Source organism: Argopecten irradians, chromosome 10 (assembly GCF_041381155.1).
Source record: "Argopecten irradians isolate NY chromosome 10, Ai_NY, whole genome shotgun sequence".
In the NCBI taxonomy this organism is placed as follows: Eukaryota; Metazoa; Mollusca; class Bivalvia; order Pectinida; family Pectinidae; genus Argopecten; species Argopecten irradians.
Window position 1 is genome coordinate 30,645,380 of NC_091143.1, and position 22,902 is coordinate 30,668,281.

Consider the following 22,902-nt stretch of genomic DNA (forward strand, 5'->3'; position numbering starts at 1 on the left):
GATTGATAAAATAATTTGCATTATTTAATAGTTATCCCTACGAAGATAAAAGTCAAATTAACTCAAAGTGCAGACGAGATATTTCCTTTAAATAAAAAAGTGAGTGAACTATCTAATTTCCACGTTAAAATCTGCAATGACGAGAGAAATAATGTCCATTTAAAGCTAATCTCGTGTGCAGTCGAACATAAACTGTATTTTTAATTTTAGTTTAAACATAAATATATATCCCCTACTGTTTAACTATTAGACTGCTATGTAAATGGTTCGTCTGTCATAACATGCGTATATCGTATGTGGAGGCCTGATGTGTAGTGGGGTGTTAGTCTAGTCAGATTTAGCCTTTTGTAATGACCAGGAATCACAGCAAATTAATGATGCGGTAAGTTTCAGTTTTAATGTTTTAATAGATATCATTACTGTTTTACAGGATTTTAATGACATCTCAGGACATTCCAGTAATTAACTACGTTTCAAGGTTATTCACATATTCCACTTGTATGATAATGCAATTTTAGGGATGTAATAAAATTCTATATGCATATTGCCTTGGTATATGATAGTGAAATCAGGAAATGTAAATGTTGGTATACATTCAAATTATACAAATCTACATAAAAAGCAAATGGTTTTGCTTTATTCTGGTTTGATCCAATATCAGTTTTCAAAATGAAATGAAAACGTGAAAAATGCAATCCGAAGGAACACTCATTCATGTTGGAAACGAACCGTAAGTCTTAAGTCGGCTATGATTCTCATGCTTCAAATCTTTAATTGATTCATGTACTTGTTGTTTTCAATTTGTACATAGCTAGTCATTCGTATGTCAAAATTATTCTTCCTGTTCCAGTCTTTTCTATGTTCCCTGTAAACGTATCAGTATGCATGTTTTCATTATACTTCCTATATTCTGGTCTGGTACACTTGAGATTATACTGGTAAAATGGACTTATGTTTGGATATTCCTTTTCTCTTTTTACAAACTACCTAACGCCCCTTTACAACGCCTCCCGTAATGCTACCCCACATTTGCACATAAAAGTGGTAGTTTTTACTCGCGATTACAACCCAGCATAAACGGAGTGGAACGACTGGTTAGCCTTTTGTCAGTATGATGTGATGTGATGGGTTGTGCTGTGAGGTATATCTGACGGCATGTTTTAGTGATATATCGATACAAAATGGGTTTCGTTGTTTCTATTATGTCAAGGTGGCACAGCAAGAACATACTACAGACTACCAAAAAGAGTGATGCGTGCACTAAGTATATGCAATGCATTCAAGCGCGTTCAATGGAAGTCATCCCTAAATGACCCTAACTGTTAATAGGACGTTAAACATTATTAACTAATCAGTAAGGGCTGCAGTATCAGGTTCATAATACTTTTCAGATATATATGTATGCATGGCTAATGGTTTATCAAACGCTGGATATCAATGTATGTATACAAATGCTATTGAGAAGCATTGATATTCAATAAGTATTGATTTTCAATACTTCCCTTGTTTGACAAATATATCGGTCAAACTTAATTATTGGAAATAATAATTGGCCGATGATTTATATTATAATATTAAACACTGAATACAATACGTGTAAAAAGAAAGGTTAGGTGGCATCAATGGATCTAATTGTTTAACTAATCAGGTCACTAATTAACTTGTATGGCAATCGTAAATTAATGTACTTTAAAGCTTGTGCGCGATTTCGTCACCTATACACAATGGCTGCCAATTAAGTAACTGCAAAATTGAAAAACTCAAAAAATAATTTTTTCATTTAGAAAACATTCAAAATATAATCACCATCGTTTATTTCCTCCACAAGAATTTTGTTTTACCAAAGATAATTGCTGAAATCTTAGATTGCCCTCATTTGTTTTATTCTTGTCTTTGTGTACTATATAACATTATTTAGGGTAGGTAACGATTGTGACATCATTACTATGTGAACAAAAGATATGTCGTTTTCTCTATTACAATATGACGTTGCAATATGTACCTAGCTCCAAGGACAGATAACTCTCTTATTTGCAAATACAAGATAATATGATGTCCATTGGTAGTATGATGTCAAAATCTACCATGCGGAACTCTTGTCCTCTCAGTTATGTGTCAAACCCGTTTAAATCTCACAGGTGGTTGCCATTATGGTGAAACTGTATTGTGAACAATGTAGAAAGCTCTACCGATCAGCTGCATATTCACAATCAAACTTGAAAAAATACTTTGATATCGCCTTCATAAGAATCGCTTTATGCGTTTATTTGTGATAAATATTTGATTCATTTTCTCGTGAATATGACACATCGTATATAGTTCTAACGATCGTGTCACTATTGCAGGTGCTAGTAAACAAAGTCATTTGAGTCTGGGAAGTGTTTGACATGGCGACCTTGTAAACAGCTTTCGGAATGTCTAAGTGTGAGAAAAAGCCATGCTTCCATTGTCAGAGACAGTGGTTAAACCTCTTGTGTAAACAATGAATCCCTACTTATCTGTCGTGTGTAAGGCCCATAACGTGTAAAATTGGTTCATATTGATCCATTGATTTTCGATATGTTTGTGACAGTATTTGATAGAAAAAGTATAGGTAAATCATCGAAAGGTATTAAAAATCGTTATACGTTACGCTTGTAAGTCGTTAGTTGGTGAAACATTCTGGTGCAAATTTCACAATGCGATATAAAGTTGTATATCCGCCTATTTTAACTGAAATACTTTTGCCTGTCCATGAGTGTTGGTTTGTTTTTAAATCGTTTAATGTCCTTATTAAATGTTAGGGTCATTAAAAGTTTACATTTTATGCTGCAATATGTTGCGTGTCGATAGGCCTCACTTTTGGGAGCCTGTGGTATGTTCATGTTCTTGTTGTTTCCTTCCTTGTGAGTCTATAGATCACCAATTTATAGTGATATCTCTCTGGAACAGACTGTAAAATACTAATGGGTAAGACAGAAATATCAACCCGAAGGGTGATATTATTAAAAGTTGTCAAATAAAAGGCCTACCCTCATAGCAAGTGTGGGTGTCTCTAGCCAAGTTACGCGACTTTTCAAAACACCCTCCACCCGGTCTCATTATAAACATCAGCATGTAGATATATCAATGAACAAACAAGAGACATTGACTTAATAAAACAACGTTCATATCTATTGCAAATTGATTTAATTCGATTATCATTCCATATTGTCATATTAATATGTAATTTAAGTGAGTGAGCCTATTAATAGGCGAAGTCATATAGGCGGTAAAGCAGTAACTTACTAATTAAAAACTATTTAAACTTAAATATCACGAGGATGTAATTGTATGCAGAGCAATTTACATAAATGGTATTCGCTTAAGTATTTCATTTCTGACAACTATCGTTATTAAGAATATACAAGAGAGTTCTAACGCAGTTAATAGCATTATCGGTAAGACAAATGTTAACACGGCCCGGTGACGATATTGACCCGAGGTGTAATGAACCAGACATATGATGGTATGATCAGTCTTCAATTTGTTCAGGACTAATGATACCACGACCCTAACCGAGGGATTGATTTAGAATAATCACCTAAAGCTTGGATATCTTATCAGATCGTCGAGTAGCTGTTAAAATGTATCGTCTATCATTAATACACCTGTACGACTTATGAAGGTTCGATAACACATGTTTATGTCTTAGGCAATTTGTGACACAATGTCGATATTTTGAGAATTTATGTCTAGTAGTTACAGGTGTATTGATTCCGTAAATGAGACATTGTGTGTTCTTTGGTATTACCAGAAACAGAGTAGTGATGGAACCGCAGTAGACGAGAGACGACAGGTAGAACAAACAGAGATTCTCCAACAGCTTTTAAAAATCATCAAAATGGATAACAGGTAGGTGCATAATGCTTGTTCATTTAAAAAAACTGGTTATTCAACGTCCAATTACAAATTAGTGTATTGAGATAATTTGCAGTTTTGGTGATGGTTTGCATTGTTTTGTAAATGAAATAGGACAGGCTAGAATAAAACAAAAAGAAATCTGAAGATGACTGTTTTTCTGAATCAATGATTTAAACAAAAAAAATTGTTAGCGAGGCAAACGGATTAAATTTTGTCTATCTTCTCAATGTATCATTTATCTGGTATTCCCAATTCTACTGGTTTTTGTTAAAGCAAATATCAAAATGTTTATAACCGAATATAAGTTATTTGTTAAATCATGGTTAACATACATAGGTCTTATAAACTATAGTTAAACTATGTGTCGACCCCCTAAACTGGAGGAATAATTAGATTTATTTGGCAAATATTCTGATTCCATTGTATGTGCGGGACCCAACAGAGACATACCAATGTTTTTATTCAATAGCTGTTAACGGCAGTGTGGAAATCCACATATGTAGTTAATACTCGTGTATCAATCATATTAATTACCCAGGTCATCCGACTGTGGAGTTTTCGTATACAATAAGTCACGGTGCTTCTGTTAATTGCCCGATAGGTTATGATATCTCACAAATTCTAAAATAGAGGCATTTATTGATGGTAATATGTTTTGTGTATAATTTGCCAATTGCCCTATATTTTGTGGTATCTCGTAAATTTGTATTTCAAAAGTTACTGTTTTAATTGTAGTTTTTTGTGTATGATAAGTCGGGTTGATTCTCTCGATTTTAATGGTATCTCACAAATTGAAAGATATATATTTAGTTACAGCTTCGGTTGTAATATTGTTTGGTTGTTTTTGGTTATTTTATGGTTGATAATCAGGCCATAAATCAACTCTATTCTAAAATACTTGTCTAAACTCAAAATTGGTAAAATAAGTGAAAGATGTATACAAAGAATATAATTTAAGGATGCTTCTGAACATGAATTGTACTATGAGGACAAAACATTTTGTTCTTTAGTTCTTAGTACTCATCCGTACTACTTATCTAGGTCACATTCGGGTAAACGTAGCTTCAATTAGAAACATCGACAAATAAGATACACGCACAAAATACGCTGAAAATTCAATAAAAGTAAAAGAAATATTTAGAAAATTTAGACAATAGCATCCGTGTTATATATTTTCATGCTATGTGCATTTGTTGGTTGTAACTACACCAAATTGCTTCTTTTTCGCAACATCATGTCGCATTCCCCCACCAATCGATGCTCTTAAATTTAAGATTCATTTCCTTTCCATGTTGTAATGTTGTCTTTTTATCAACACACCTTAATGCCTTTCCCACTTCATTGCCTCCTTTTGTGAACGCATTGAAATTACTGTTACTATATTGGCATTGAATTCCGCTTGCATGCCTATATCACATTTACACTTTTGGTTGCCTTTCTTCTTTATATGTCATACAAATATACATCTGTTCCTCCTAGGTAATATCAACCCGTTACCTTTTTACAGTTTGTTGTATTGCTTTACATTAGTCTTCGTAATATATATGACTGTTTTACTTCGTTTTAGGTCACATTAACAATAACAAAGCAATTTTTTACCATTATGTCGACTGACTTGACCAATATAAGATGAAAGAGAGAGTAATGAATTAACATTAATCAATATGCAAAACCAAAGCGAAAATAGTGTGTATTCAACCTATTTAAAAAGAATGAGAAATATAAAGAAAGTTTCCAACAGGTCAAATAAAATTGACATATAATTGGTGCTAGATTAGACAACAATTATGTAAGAATATTGATCTTCTAAAGAAATTTCCCATATCTATAAGGTAAACTGATTATAAGCGAATTGCAGAGAACAAATCTTTAAAACAAATTACCCTAATAACTCCATCGTTAGTTAGTGATCGATTCACCCCTGGTCACCACCAACCCCGCAGTAATTGTCTCAAATGACGTCAATTAAGTCAAATCATAATTGATAATCGATGGTTCACAAACGACCAAACTAATTGCCCCATTTTAGAAAATTGTAGAAATATCGATTATTTTTTTTTCCTGTAGGTATTTTCACACCACAAAAAATGACAAGCATAATGACATAATTCATTTAGAGGTATCCATTTCTCTGGCTGATTTTGGATTGTCGCCTATGTTAATGGTTATCGCGTTTTTTATCTAGATATCTCTAGATATTTGACAAAGAATGCTAAAAGTCATGCTAATTTAATAATTACAAAAATACAGAAATAAATAGAGCAGAAATCTTAGGATTATCAAGATCATTATTTTGATATTATTTAATGTTATAATTGAACTTTAAAGACCGTTTCTTGCACGATGATTCTTCATTATTTATAAGAAATATTTTTCGGTTTTACTTTACAGGTAATTGTCGGAAGATATATGTGTTTCAAATTTGTGAATGTGTTAAAAGTAAGCTGATGTTACCGACGATACATTCTTTAACCTTTTGCTAAAAATTAAAATTGAACTCTTAACTTTTAAAAGCTTAATTTGCGTTATTTCTTATTATCATAGGGATTGTATTACCGATCGAAATGTGATTCCAATATCAGATTATTATATACAGAGTGAAATCAAACAAAATTACTTTGAGTTCAACAACATTCTATAGACTGACAGTAGATATGAAGTTACATTAACTTCAGACCGTTAACGATACAATTTTTATCTTATAGGGTGACTTTAACAACAATTGGGTGCCTCCATTAGCTAATTATATTCCAAACACATGTGCTTGTAGCATAATGGTACTGGTCGATCTTAAGATAGAGTTAGATGACGCAATCAGGTTACAATAAAGAAAAATAAAAACAAAATAATTCTATTAACTATTAAATTTTGGAATAAGAAAATAAATAAACATAAATGCTAAATGCTGCACTACCTACCTTTGGTCACGACATTATAATCAAACGTCTAGTTAATTATCTATTAATCTTGCTCTGAATGTTCACCCGTGAACTTAGACCATTCGATAATGACAAAATCTTTCCAACGTTGTGGCTATTGTCTGATGTCTGTTGGGATAACGCACCTGCATAGATTTTTTATCTATCTAAAATCTAGACATGTATATATTCAATTTGTACCTTATGACGACATCACCAGCATTTCCTTAACCCTATTCTACAGAATAACAAATGCCAACTGCCAATTACATCATACATCATTTAGTCAGTAACAATAAATATTGTTGCTAATTAGTTTATGCTGTCAACACTTTCTTTGAGTCAGTAATATAATTGTTCATTGATTAAAAGTAAAATTACAGTAAAAATAATACACTAGTGATATTAGCCCACAATCCTATAGTATTTCAAGTGTAGTCTTAGTATATATGCCAGGCTAAGTGCACTGCTTAATCTGAGAATAAAGCTAATTCACAATCATACAGTATTTCAAAATTCAAGAAGTGATGCTATGACTAAATAAGTACAGAATTAGTAAATAGATAAGGCTAAGTGTAATGATAAATCTAAGTATATAGCTAAGATTTAGTGTAATGTTAAGATATTTGTAAGACTAAAGCTTAATGGATGGCTTAAATAAAGCCAAATATAAGGTTATACCAACTATGGAGCATAACAAAGATATGCGACATAGTGTATAGTTAAGGGTAAGTGTAATGCTTACATATAATACTTAGTGTAAGGCTATACATAAAAGTTAAGGCTTAGCGTAAGGCTAAGGTTAGCAGAAACTAATTCTAGAATAAATGAAGTTATCACAAAATGTTAAAGAAAAGGCCAAATCTAAGTCTAACGCTTATATATGAACAAGGCTTAGTGAAAGACGAAGGCTAAATGTTAGTCTAAGGGTCAGTGTAAGATTTATTAAAGTGTAAGGCTAAGACGACTATACATGTGTTCATAATACAAAATATAAGGCGGCTCAAACTTAGACTCAGTGTATTGACAAAAGTAAATGTTGATTCAAGATTAAGAGTAAAGTTAAGGCTAAACGTAATGTTTGAAGTTCGATGTAAACAAAATTTATTATATATAGTATGCCTAAAGCTATACAAATGAGTGTTGAGGTCAAGACTTAGTATAAACCAAGACTAAGCATATGGTTAAGTGTAAGGTTAAGGCTAATACGTAGTATTAAACTATGTATAACGCACTAATACATAATGTTATTTCATTACATCATTCTGCATCAATACGCATGCTTACCAAGTTTGCTGGTATATGTTATTTACAAGAATTCAGGTTTTAAATCATGTACAATTCGATATGTACCATTTATATTACAAGATACACATTTTTAAAATAGGCATGTGAAGTTGTTATGTTAACGCTTACTTTGTGATACACTTGTTACTTAAATACATGTTTGTCGTACACGGCACGTAGCATATGCGAAAGGTGACGGGGGCACACGACATCCCTGCATCTGAATGTTTCTATCGCTAGATAATATCACCACATTTTATGAGTCTCATCATATTGATCAATCATTTATCAATTTTACGACCAGATAATTCCTGTTTATGCGATAGTAACTCCCTTGAAGTGTAGCAGAGTTAATGAGGCGAAGGGATGGGATTATACTTTTGATGTTTGATAATGGGGTAAATTGTTGTTACCTCATACCTAAGCGTCCCTACACTCCAGTGTTACTGGGCAATAGCTAGTCCGACATGTTGTAATATCCACTCAGTTTTAACCATCACACCATGTGATCTCACGTGAGCTTTTGAAGATTTCACTTACATTTGAAATTTGCATGTTGATATAATAGCTTAAAGTGGGCAAGAGACCATTACAAGAGTATTTACTTTTATATCGATTTTAATGCTGAAGTACAAAAAATAAGTCAGGACACTTGAATGGCTAGCATTCTTCTTCGAGGAAGGAAACATCCTCGGGGTGACACGATCGTTAAAATACATGTCCTGTATTGTAACACATTTTATGGAGCTGTTTTTCAATGTCCTTTTAAATTCGACTATATAAAGCCATTAGCATGGTAAAGGGAGGCAACTCCAACATATTCTATATGTACATAACTAATCATATACCAGCTTATTGAAAAGTATTAATGAATTTCAAATTCATAGATCTAAATTTTAAATAAATAGATAAAAGTTTTAACGTTTTAATCATTATGTTAACTTGAATTTTAAGTAATGTGTGTTTGTTTGTTTGTTATATTAATTTACGTCCTATTTACAGCTATGGTCATGTTAGGACGGCCTTCCATGTATGCTGTGTGTTGTGTGTATGTTGTGCGAGGTACTTGTTTTGGGAGACTGCGGTATATTTATGTTGTGTCTTCTTGTATAGTGGAACTGTTGCCCTTTTTATAGTGCTATGTCACTGACGCATGCCGCCGAAGACATCAAGCAACACACTCCACCCGGTCACATTATACTGACAACGGGCTAACCAGTCGTCCCACTCCTTGTATGCTAAGCGCTTAGCAGAAGCAGAAACTACCACTTTTATAGACTTTGGTGTGTCTCGGCCAGGGGACAGAAACCAGAGCCTTCCTCACAGGGGCGAACGCTAAACTCAACGCCACAAGTGAGGCGGTGCCAAGGGAGGCATTAGGAAGAATAAAGTCAGTAAGGAAGAAGAGAAAAAATAAAGATCCTAAATGAAGTCGCCTTTTATGATCATGCAATAGGGCAGCAGGTACAATTCTAACGCCCTACCTGCAGGACAGATTTTAAATAATATGTCTGTAAACATCTTAATATCTACATTATATTTTACGGTAGGGCCTTTTACGGTTATAAAACTATCTGAAAATGAAAATTATACTGAAAACAACAGACTTAACCTGTCTTACTAATGAAATAGATAATTTGTACGATGTCTCATAGGAAAAACTATTATATATACATACATATACTAACTTATCTACGTGAAAGGGTAATGTACAAATAGTGGGATGGAAATAAGAGGGTCACTTATGTACTTTTAATTACTTCCAAAAATATCCTATGGAAATGAGATAAGTGTGGAGAAAGGTAATTAAAAAAATAATTACAAAGAGTTTTAATTAAGTATGTATTTATAGAAATATACATATTAATTATATCCTTTGCCACAAAGACTAGTCTTTGCACTTGCTGCTTTGATTTACAGATAAAATCTTCAGAATAATTACGCCCTAACTTCCTTCCACAAGATAATTTACAGAGACCATGTTGGTAGACAAAAGAATTTAGCACCCCACACGTATCGAGTAACGGAACAACGGATGATATATTTAACCCTATCATAATTGATTCGTTATCAGAATTTAACATCTCTAAGATACCATACTCTTAACACCTACCGTGTTCACAGCGACGACATTCAAACACATAGTCAAGTGTCAATGTGCCAAAAACGTTAAAACAAAGCAATACCTGTGAGGTTTAATTATAACCAACACAACTCATTAATGGATATTTTAGCGCATGATTGAAAGGCATCAATGATGCTATTTATAGGATATCTCTGAACTATTGTTTCCTTTTTTGGATGTCATTAATTCTACCTCAATGATTATGACCCCCTCTATATCAAATCGTGCGAAATGTTCATTATCTTATTGTTTCCATATATAACAAAAACGATATGTGTTAGCCAAAGTGACAATGCACTTCACAAAAAATGACCAAAATAACTCCAAATGATTTGTAGATTGTCATTTCTTCTTTGTTCTTCTTCTAGTCAAATGGCAGACTCAAGGGAGGTTTTGAGTGCACTTGTCCCTGGGAGGTGCCATCAGAGGCGATGTTTTATTATATATATATTTTTTTTAATTTTTTTATTTTTATTTTTTTTTTTTTTTTTTTTTTTTTTTGGGGGGGGGTGTTAAGGGGATTACTGGTTTTTCAATATGTAAATAAAAAATGCACCAGTAGTGTAATTGTAATCGTATCTTGTCATGGGGAACCTTGCTTTTAAACGGAAGGTAAAAAAACAATTTATTGGTGTTATTAAATTAATGTTCGTATCATTGCCTACAGTTTAGGGATAGTTATGAAGTTTCTCTAAAACATATTTATATCTGCAAGGATTCGCTAATTAAGGTATTTCTTTGTTTGTTACTCGAACGAAACTCTACTAAATCATTCAAAATAAAGATTAAAAGTTATAGCTATCAAAAAATCATCAAATAAGTTTTGTTCCAAGCCTATCAAAACATGAGATGAACTGAATCTTATAACCGTTACCAATGATGAATAATCTATTAATAGATAAATTGATTTTACTATATAAGTGTTTGGTGAATTTGAAACAATTTAGTTAGCCAACTTATAAAAAAAGAACGAATTTAAGTATTTGAATGTTTGGAAAACAGAAACATAACACGATTCTTCAAAAATAATCGAAATTATTTTGCGTTCATTCTGCTAATAATGAATCACATTTGAAAAGGAAGTCGTTTATATGATGATAGGAATTGTTGTTGGATTAGTTTTGGCATAATTCCTAATCTTTGGAAAGACTACAATGTATTAAACAAACAACTGGAAATAACAGTTTAGTAAAAAGTGCTGTATTTCTAATATTCTTCATTTATTTGACGTCATTATCAAGACTGGTTTAAGATGTGGTACACCACAGCCCACAGATGAAGTATGATCAGAGCTTCTCGAGATTATTTGATCGTGGCGCCTGTCAATTTAAGTTAACCACAACTGTTAGACATTTCGTAATGATCTCCCAATCAGAGTAAATGTTGGCCTGACACTAGTTAACAAAATATAAACGTTCACATAGAAATACTACGGCACAAGTCCCCCGGCATAAAGCCTTCAAGTCTCCAGTATTGGGTTCAAGTAGTAAAAATCAGCAATCAAAACTAAATCTATTAGAATAGTATTGGTATAGCGCACCGTCTATAACATTGTAACTTTACAATCGTAGTACAATAGATGATCGTGGATATTTAAATATTTGTCGATATAGATCACGCTACGGTGTAGTGCGAGGTGTGTCTAGATAGCCCGAACCTTAGTCCCAAGGTGTCGCCGACGGCTTTGTTGTGATTAGTAATGTGTATTGACGTCACAGAATCTCTCATAGGTAAAAATACACCTGTATAAATTTAGGGGTGTGGGAGTCTCCATTTGATTGACAGCTGCAAAATAGTAGGCATGATATACAGGACTTTAAGGTTACCCTGCTACTACAAAAACACACCAAAACTTCCGAGTCTTATTATATTACACGTGTCTAGCTTTAAAATAGGAGCGATAGCATCATGTTGATCATAATACATCTGTCTAGCTAACAGAGAGGTTATACCGAACAGGTCATAACTGTGAGTATAGAACATATATGTATTAATATCTTAATGTAATATCTATTTAATCATTATGTATTTTCTTTTGTATCCCAATTGTTTTTACTTTAGTATGAAATACCTTTTTGTTGTTTCTAATGCTTTGATATTCTTAGTTTTTTCAAAAATGTTCAAAATATTGATGTTTAATTCTATCTTGCTTGGGTTTATCGACACAAGCGAAATTATTTGTAGAGGGATATCTTATATCTAAATATGTAATGACTTTTGTTTTCATATGGTAGTTCTAGTGTCTTCATTTACACGACGATTGTTTTAGATAGTGGTTAATTTGCTACATTTCTGTAAGATTATGACTTTAATAAAAGCTCATTTGATGCTACTGTAAGATTGTCATTTCGATGTAATTTAATTTGACGACAGCAAACGAGTTCAATTTTGATTGTAAGAGAAGCTAATTTCATACAACTTTGTAAGATTTGTTTTTTATTTTGGCTAATTTGAGGATTCCGATTTAAATATTGTTGAATCCTTATGATGTTTTTTTTTACTGTATGTCTATTATTTTTGTACCATTGTTATAAATTTACCATTTCACCTTCAACAAAAATAATTAAGTATTTTATTGCATCAAATCTACACCACACATCTATACGCTCATGGATGTTTAGCACGGCATTATATTATAAGTCAGTTTCCATTTTTATTGTTGGTTGGCGATCACTTTAATTTTATCAATTTTGTCATGTATATGGCTATTTACCTCCATCTTTCTTATTCCTCATCCATTTAGCATTTCAAATAGATCTTTCCATTACCATACCCATCACGTATTTCAATACATTAACGGTACCATATTCATTTAGATTTCTATATAAGGATAGGGGTAACTGAAGGTCATCGATCAGATGGAAAACGTCTTTTTATATTGATTTCTATTCATCGATATCGAAGAATTTTAAAAGACATTTCCGAAATGGGTAGTAAAGGGTCATACTTCGGTCACTGTTTCCTAAACTGTTTTCACAAATAAAGTTATTTACACACAATATTTTTTTCAACGACATCATTTAACACGAAATGTGATTTAAATCATGATGTCACGCACCATGGTTCCATATAGAAGAAAGAAAGTTTCTGGACCTGTAAATATCAAGGCAAAAAGGCTTAATCAATTCAATTAACTTGATTTTCATTCACTTGGTTTTTAAAGCTTAATGCATTCTGATATTAAAGACCGACTAAAACGTTAATAAAAATAATCAACCACCCAAATGCAAAATAAATAGCGTATTTAATTAATGTTTATTTTGTTTATAAAGCTCAACACTTACATTAACCTTAGCCTTGAATTTTCAGCAAATTTTTTCAGGTTGCTTACTGCGCCTGCGCAGGTTTTCGCTACTACGAAAAAACAAGATGTATCATTGCAGTGAGCAAATAAAGAACGCATGAGATTGTAAATAACGTTAAAGTCAACTGTCTTGTCTGTGTAACAAAATGCTGAACTTTTGTGTTTTATTGCAGGATTCTTAAAGACCAGTGCCTTGATAGTTGTCTGAAGGACTATTGTGAAAGCTATACATTACGTAAGTATTAGCTTAAAATCTAGCATACACAGACATGATAGATTTCATATGTATTGTTTTTTAACCATATCATGCACATCTGAAAAATAAAAATTAGAATAATAAAATGTATATGGGAAAAAATCAGTATTGCCTTTGAAAGGGCTACTTTGTACTTCGTAACCAAATCACAGATTTTCGATTGACCGAACTCAGCTATTTGTAAATCTGGTGTGCAATATGTACACAGACCTATATTAATATTTCAATAATAAGATGCTCAGCTAAACTTACAACATTTCAACAATAACAAAAATAACGGGGGTAGGTGGGGGGATAGTATCGTCTTGGAAATGGCTAATTCGTAACCAAAAACCAAAATACAGATTTCGATTGACCGAACTTAACTAATAGGCATAAGTAAACCGCTGTATGTTTCTATCCCGTTATGATACCCTAAGCGCTTTAACTCCCGAGAATCCTTGGGATTATATAAACTATCCATACAGCATAGGTAAGCATAGTAGGGCCCTTGTAGTCGACGAGTATGTATTGATGACATTGACATAATTGGCGCGTCAAGTGTTTGTTCAACAGGAGAAGTCGTCTATACTGACAGTATTGCTCTTCTTTAATCCTTCCACGTTGTAACTACGATAAGCTATATCATTTATCAACATTTTATTAGATTCCCTCGCTTAATGGCTTAATGAAAAATCTGTAAGAAAATGAAAAGGGCATGCTTATCGTTAGAATAGCGATATTTTGTTAGTCGGAGATATTGATTGGTATTACAGCTTATGACTCGGACAATTTTCCAATGTTGAAGTGTCAATGCCAATGCCCGTAAGTAACGCTATGAGCTTAGTAACCGTTCTTTATTTGCAGATCCCTTGGGCAAACGTCACGTTTCGGCCGGGAAGGAGAGTCCTTTGGACTGTAATTTGTTTTCACAATGCGTGGTAAACTGCTGTTAGCCGGTGGTAAACCCATAGCTTGGAATCACAACACAAGTTATGTTGGGGTGTCAGGGGTTCACAGCGAAAACAGTCCTCCTTCGATAGGACGACGGAGAAAAGAAGACCGCGAATTTAAGGAAATACTAGGTGCCATAGAAAACATGCATCGCAAGGATATGCAATCGTTTACCACCAACCGTAAACACTTAGAAAAGTCCATGTTGGCTTACAGTGAACGGATGCGGGAAATTAACAAAGGAAGACGTTCCCTACCTGTTATTATTACGCCAGCTTCCGGTGAAAAACCAGTTCTTCCGCCACCAAAGAAATTTTCCAATATTGTTAGACCGGATGTGGCATCGCCTTCGTCAGATCTTCTCGGAAGTTCCAGAGAAGAATCTCTTCTATCTGCAAATCACCTGCATTCACCACTTAATTCTCCACGCAAACTTTCACCGATCTCGATTTCACGGAACCGTAATAGGAAAATGACATTCCATGGCAGTGAAATAGAACGCCATCTGCTTTCACCAAATATGCACACAATGCGACATTCAATCAGCGGAACCGGAACTAATCATCCTACGTTACCTTCAGAGGGAACGTTGCGCACTCGTAAGATCAGTACGATATCTCCGCCCGATCTTTTCGATATCAGCCGTGCCAGAGACGCTAGATCCATTGATAGTGCGTATGAAAGTTTCAATGGATCGGAAATGGAATATGACCAGAGGGACAAACATAGTCAAAACGATGAAATGGATGTTGATGTGCATTCTATCAGTTCGGTAAAAATTGCGTGTTTCCCAGACATTAATGAGGAAAGAAAGCACATAAATAATATGTTTGGTGTTCCCGAGGAAGTTACTGATGACGTATCTAACCAAAGGAAAACCAAAAAAAGAAAAACTCTGAAAAAATCTCCAGCTGAGGCGAAGGCAAAAAAGAACAAATATTTAAAACGGTTCCGAAAAAACGATAAAAAGGAAAAGAAAGAAGAAATAGCAGAAACAATAATCGAAACTTACGTTGACGAAGACGAAAAAGAAGAAGAAGAGGAAATTGAAGAGGAACCAGAAAAGAAGAAGAGAGAAGTGTGCTTCGGGTTTCGATACTCTGTTGCTATTAAAGAACTGCTTAAAAAGCCTAATCCATTCAATGTGTCAAAGAAAGATATGGTTTCTAAAGTGGAGATGGAAAATGGACGCATCATTAATACACTTGGACCTGCTGTGTTAAAAGTGGTGGACGTTGATAGGTTAAACAATATTCGAGGAGTGCCTCTTAATATCAAACGGGACGATCCTATGAGCAAGCGTAAGAAAGCTGCTGCAAACTTGAGCAGGAGTGTTTCGCGAAATCCCCTTCCATCAATCTCACGTGGAGTTTCCGTGGATGGAAACCGCGAGGACAATGACAGAGTGATGGATTTGTCGGAGAGGAGTAGATCAAAAACCTCTCTTTATGACAAACCAATAGTGTCTTCACAACAGTCGCCATCTACTGTGATGGTCATTGGTGCTGATGATTAGACTAATGATATCAACTAGACACTATCGCAGTAAACGACTGCACCCACAAGATAAATATGTATGTATAGTTAAACCTCATTAACTCAAAGTCGTACTGTTGGGAGACCAGGCCGATTTCTCGATTCTCCGATTTCTCAAAACAAAAAATGCAGACTTTATTCAAAACTTTCTTATGTGAAAAAATTTGACTTAAGTCAGTTTGTTTAAATCAGTATTTTCCGAGAAGTTGGGGCTTGGTTTAATTTACTTACATTGTCACATGTTTCACCTTAGGTCCACCATATTTGGAGATAATGTGGTTTAACTGTACTTTTCTATGATACGCAGAATGTATTGTCAGTAAATCAAACATCGGGCTCGTGTATTTCTATGAGATATATCTATTCTTTAACATACAGAATTTAATTGACATATCGGTCAATAAATTTACTCATTATCAAGTAATTAAGTCATTATCAACAGTCAATTTGCATATTAATTTTTAATTTGATAGAATGTTTACGTCAAAAAGTACACTTTTCCAAGACCAAGTATGCGAGATGCTTATGATATATCGTAAGTAATTAAAACCTGCATTAAGATCATTTCCTCATCCATATTTGCTATAGATAAAAATTTTCGCTACGCATGAGGTGAACGATTCCGGTTTCTATTTTATTCACCATTTTTATCACTTAATTACCTGTTCAAAGTAATACTCTTCTGATCATTAAAACGACATATGAGCCATTTGAATACTAGATTTTATAATAAGTTTTTAATTTACCATGGAAGAACAAATTATTCTGGGATTCCAAATTAACCTGCATTATAACAAACTAAACAATACATTGTATATTCAATTATACAAGAATATGATGTAGCATCAGTATCCCTGTCTAGAGGAACCATTTACCTTATATTCTCCCACGTTTTTGTGTGAGAAGATTAATGTGGTATTTAGTATTGGTCCAATATAAAACGAGAGCTTGATTATTTTGATTTTCTTTATGCTTACATGTACGTGTGTATCGCTACTACATGTTCAATTTCGTTAAGCTCATTTAGTTTCGTCTAAAGAAAATCACTTTAAGGAGCGTTTTGTTTTCAATGTTGTGTTTAGCTTGCTTTGATGTCCTTCGTTTCGCTTCGCTTTTTCGTATATGCTTTCGTGTGTGGTGGTTGAACTTGAGCATCATGAATGTCACTTCGCTCTAAGCAATGTTTTTATGCAGCTCAAAAGGCTTGATTGTTCAACATGAATGAGACATTTTGTATCTCAAGCAAGATTCACTTTAAAAGTAACTTTAAGAAGGACATATCAAAGCTAAACACAACAAATAACGGTGGCAAATATACTTATTATAAGTAATCTAATAATACCAAAATTTGTATTGGATACAAGTGCTAAGAAGACAAAAATGAAGGGGAAATCCTGAAATGTTTGGATATTAATCCCAGTAGATGAATAACGATTGATTCTAAACTGTGCATTGAAAGATATTTAGATATTTTTTTCTACTTTCTTTTCGGTCGTTAAGGAATTCATCTTAACTTAAACTAAATACCCATGCGGGTAGGTTTTCATTCGACGTCATCATTTTGTGAACGAAACTCGCGTTGTTTTCTCTGAAAAATGCTGCGATGCGCTCGCAAAGGACGTCACAATCTATACCTACCAGCGAGGGCAGATCATTATGTTGAAGGATTGGTTATACAATATATCGTTATATATATACTGATAACATAAATGAACTATGCGTATGGTAGTACTAGTCAATATAGAGGGAAAACTTCCTCGTGATTATGTTGTATTTATAATTCGTATGCGATTTTATGATATTGTTCTGATTATATGTTTACGGTGGTATATGTGATATATTTTGTAATAAAAGGTATATGCAATTATGAATCCATTTTCTATTATCTATTCAAATATAATATATAGTCTTTAAATACATATTTCTGAATGTAATTACCAAAGCACAGAATCTGTGAAGGATTTGGCTCTATTTTTTCATGCTTTCTTTTAGTAAAATGCCTTTTGTAAGTACAATTAATCAAACAACCAAATGTGATGCAGTCAAAAACTTCATAATTTTTTTTGGAACATAGAGGGTCCATTATTGTTCAGTTATAACTCAATGGCTTGTTTTCTTTAAGTCAAGATAATTATATCACCTTAATAACTTCATAACAAAATATCATCCCCTTTCACATCAGAATGCGTCTTCTTGGTTGATAATGGACAATCAAATATCAGATAACTGGGAGTTGACAAAATTTGTTTAGAGGGAAAGAATTATAAGATTCGGTAAAGAGACCGAGAAATCATTTATCTTCATTCTTTCACCTTTTTGTTTAACGGACGAAAAGTCAACAACTCGTTATCTTTTGTTTTTTTCTATTATTAAAGCCTAATGTCATAACGATTTTGACAACTTTTCGAAATTCAAGATGGTAAACAGATAAATAATGCACAATAATTCCCAGGAAAAAATCATTGTCAGTTGTCAAAATCATGGCATTTGGCTTTCATGACAAGCAAACACATGAACACATGGAATGATTTTGCTTTTAATTTAGCGATGTAGCGAGTAATGCTATCCCGTTGTCTACATTGATATGCAATGCATAATTTCATTTCAGCATTTTTCTGTATAGTTTTGTTTTGTATTAATTTTGTTTCGCTGTCAATCATTCTGTATGTGCATATTGCAGATTATCTGTTCTTGCGGATAGTTATTGATGGTGACGTCATGTGTTTACGAGCATAACGTCATAATTTTCAGAGAAAACAACGGAATTTCGCTCACAAAATCGTGACGTCACAATTAATGCCTACCTGTAAGGGAGATAACTCATTAACATGCAAAGACGGAATGTTTAAAGTTTGCTTTCCAAATATTGACTGTATGTAACGACGCGTTACTTCATTATAAATTTATAATTAAAATGTATTAGTTCAGATTGTGCATGAATAATTCATAAAATGATAGCAGTGTTAAGTTTCTGTCTCGCACAACCGGTGGCGTAGCAATATTCCGAGTGTCTGTCTACTCAACTTGTATCCAATTTCACGATAGATACTAAGTTTAGATATAAACAAAATGTGATATGCAAATTCGGATGTGCGAGGTATTGATTTCACAGATGCCTATATCTAAACAAAAAGTCTTACAACATGGCAAGTTTAGTTGACAAGTATAGCAAATATGCCATCTGAAAAAAAAGTGTATTTTTAATTTGCAAAATATAAGTTTTAAACGGGACGCTTACATTGTATTTCATTATTTATTCGTCTAATATTCATATTTGGAAAGAAATAAGAAAATTTAAATTATTTCAAGCTAACAATACTTTATGATATACATAGATGTACCATATGTTGTCTACAGATAGTGCAAATATGGATCAAATATCAGTCATCATTGTTAGATTGACAAAGGCCAATAGAAGATCAAACCATACGTGTCCCATTACTGTTTTGACGTAAAACAGGGCCTGGGATTACTTACTTGTGGGTGACATGCGGCTTTTAATTACAGGTAAATCCCACACTTTAAATATTTTCACATAGAACCCAGGAAACAACATGCGCTGTAATTATGCTTATCATTCGGGATCTTGACAGGGGGTCAATTTATGTAGAGATTGATTCACGGGGATAAGATATTTAAAATGTATCAGATCTACATGTCTGACAGGTGGAGTAAATGATTAGAAATGATTACTTATTTACCTGACCTCATGCGTTCAGATGTCAATATCCAACTGCAGGTATATCCTGCAGTATTTTTGCGTACTTAGTTACGTATAGCTGAAAATATGCAAAAGTAGATATGCACTTGTCAAAGTCTTTAAAAACGGACCACCTGTGTTGAATAGAAGAATTACAATATGTACCCATATGATATCACAACACGGTATTTTGAAATATATTTTTAATTTTTTCTTTTTCTTAAAAAATGTTATTAACATGTTATTTAACTACTGTATATCAACTTATTTTCCACGTTCGACTTATTTTCGTGTAATTAGTGGGAAATTATAATTCGCTAAAATAAATCGTTGTGAAAAACATTTCCTACAATATATTATTCCATATGATAACGCGAATTTAAATCGCCTTGAAAATATAGCTGGGAAGGGAAAAAAGGTAGCTAAACCGGTATCTCATTCGAAATAATGTTTATTATTATGCAGAAAACATAATTCATTGTTATTTCGTATGACACATCCAACATAATGTAATTGAAAGAATAGCTTACCAACGTGATGCGACTATGTTTGGCACACAACACCTTTTGGTACCCAATTTGTTGTTTTTTTCGTTTTATTTTGAGAATTAAACCAAAACATGACATTTTTAGCTCAAATGGATCAGCAAACAAAGATTGACAAACATTGAATCAAAGGATGCGCATATTGAAGATATCATGGTTAACAAGTCTTTAATCAAATGAGATAACATGTCGCTATATGCAAAAATATGATATACAAAGAAATTCGGAATCGATTCATGCTTCATTAATTATAGTACTGTCAGACCTTTAGGTCCTTTTTAAAATCCTTTGTCAGAAATCAGGATCAGTACACTTTTACTTTAAACTGGTTAAAACAACAAGTAAACAAAGTGATAAATTACAATCCAATGTTTACTTGTATTAGTCTGGTCGTATTTACTTTTCTATAAAAACTAACGATTACGATCTCTGCCAGATTGTCCTGTTTAAAAACACAAATAATCCATTTGAATTATTTACAATGATACCAAAACTATCCAGCCTAACATCCCCCGGGGATGAAAATAACATTTAAATGTCTATTGTGTCTTAATCTTTGCCATATGGAGTATTTTGTATGTCATATGTCAAAAAATACATCCGACTTTATGACTTATGAAGTATCGATGGATATCAAAGATGTTACAGAGAGAGCTCATTATAACGCAATTCCAAAACTCGACAAATGTTCTATAATGTATTAAATGTATTGATAAACCATTTGAAAATTTCCGACAGACGATTGCGTGACCGACACGTGCTGGGATACTAATATTGTAGTAAATCCAGAAAACTATGGCCTATCTTAAAACACTACCTTTCAACCATTAATGACCTTTAGTAAAACAAAATGACCAACGGAACATTTTTTTAAAAGAGCTGAAACTTCATTCATATATACACGTACGCATTGTGGCGACATTATTAACCTTATAATGAGGGATTAGTATTTATAGGATTAAAATAAAACAACAAGTAAACAAAATCATTTTATCATGAAGTTCAAAGCCATATGTTTACTGGGATTAAGGGAATTTTATGACGTCATTCCAGAGTTATAGTATTAATCTTTAAAAGCTGACCTTGTAGAATGTCTAATACGTTTAGTACTGATTGAAAACAGGTACTGTTGAGCGACTTCTCACAAGGCCAAATCATCACAAGTTGTTTGTTTATGGACGACAGACGGGGTGAACCGACCTTCACCACAAAATGGAATCGTATGTTTAATTCAATACGAAAAAACAACATTAAATGTGTGTCGACTGCACTAATCTCCTTTAGCTATAAAAATTGATATTTGAAGCAGTCGTTTCAGCTAATTTTGAAACACATTATGATATGTCATTTACATTCTGTCCACCCACTTTCACTTGTTTACATGTTTAAACATGACACTTGTTCAGTTTTATTATGATTACATCTTGTACCTAGGCCTAGAAATACATAATGCATTATTTATGTAAAACCTTTTACGTTTAATTATGACAAAAATCCTACTACCCCATCGAGCAGTTAAATACCGGACAGAGTGGGTCAAATCGAGGTAATTATAAAAGGTCACTGTTGACTAAAGCATTAGCTTATCTACAAATACAAATGAGAAAGTAATGATCGAGTTAATGATTAATGTTACATTAGTTGTTATCTGTTTTAAATGCACCAAAATCTAGAACCGAAGTCACATTACTTATGTTTGTAATTTCTCTCTCATTTTGTCAACGACATGTCAGATAAACTTGATGATAAAAAAAAAGAATTTTCAGCTATGGTTGTTTTACACGTATTTTATTATAATTAAGTTGTGGTACATTGATACTATGTTATGAATCATTCCTTAATTGAGATGCCTTACAGCTGAGATGACATATTTCTATCAAAATTACAAAAAAAGACAAATGTACCACCAATTAAAAAGTACTTAGTGGAACATTATTTTTTAAATTTTTAATAGAACTGGTATGATAAGTGTATTAATTCTTCTCTTGTACTAGTTTCACTTACAAAAATGTACATAGAAACAATGAACACATGATTGATGGGATTAAGCAATAGGGTCTTTTTTGGTGCACAATTACTAGTACAAAATAGGCATTCCATAACCACTAATTATGTTGAATAAATCAGTACTTCTAGTACCGATATACACTGTATGTCATATGTTTTTCAAGTAATCAATTAAATTAGTTTTACATTCAAAATAACGCAGTAGTTATTATTTACATACATCGTCGATTAAGTTTAATATGTTACATCAGTTCAATTTTTCACTCTTTTTTTATTCTTTTAGCAAAACGTCTAAATGCATCAACCGTTAAACAGATCGCACATATGTCATAATTTTATAAATACTGTCTGATTGTTTGACAAGAAAAATATCAGATATTGTCTATAAGTGTAAACATATACAATTTGG

At 33.0% G+C, this 22,902-nt stretch overlaps 1 protein-coding gene across 3 annotated transcripts; it reads left to right on the plus strand.

Annotated features, from left to right (window-relative positions):
* Positions 1 to 252: 252 nt before the first annotated feature.
* Positions 253 to 18,112, plus strand: LOC138333636 (microtubule-associated protein 1B-like). Of its 3 annotated transcripts, none has more exons than XM_069282136.1 (4): positions 253 to 382; positions 3,776 to 3,873; positions 13,690 to 13,751; positions 14,619 to 18,112. In XM_069282136.1, the coding sequence occupies exon 4, from the start codon at positions 14,686 to 14,688 to the stop codon at positions 16,219 to 16,221; it is 1,536 nt and encodes a 511-aa protein (XP_069138237.1). In that variant the 5' UTR covers positions 253 to 382; positions 3,776 to 3,873; positions 13,690 to 13,751; positions 14,619 to 14,685; the 3' UTR covers positions 16,222 to 18,112. The 3 variants fall into 3 exon arrangements, with proteins under 3 accessions (XP_069138237.1, XP_069138238.1, XP_069138236.1); XM_069282137.1 differs by lacking the exon at positions 253 to 382 and adding an exon at positions 3,631 to 3,646; XM_069282135.1 differs by lacking the exons at positions 253 to 382; positions 3,776 to 3,873 and adding an exon at positions 12,030 to 12,180.
* Positions 18,113 to 22,902: the final 4,790 nt, after the last annotated feature.

Excerpts from the sequence above, each read along its gene's own strand:
- LOC138333636 (XM_069282136.1), top strand. The coding sequence starts at position 14,686 with ATGCGTGGTAAACTGCTGTTAGCCGGTGGTAAACCCATAGCTTGGAAT.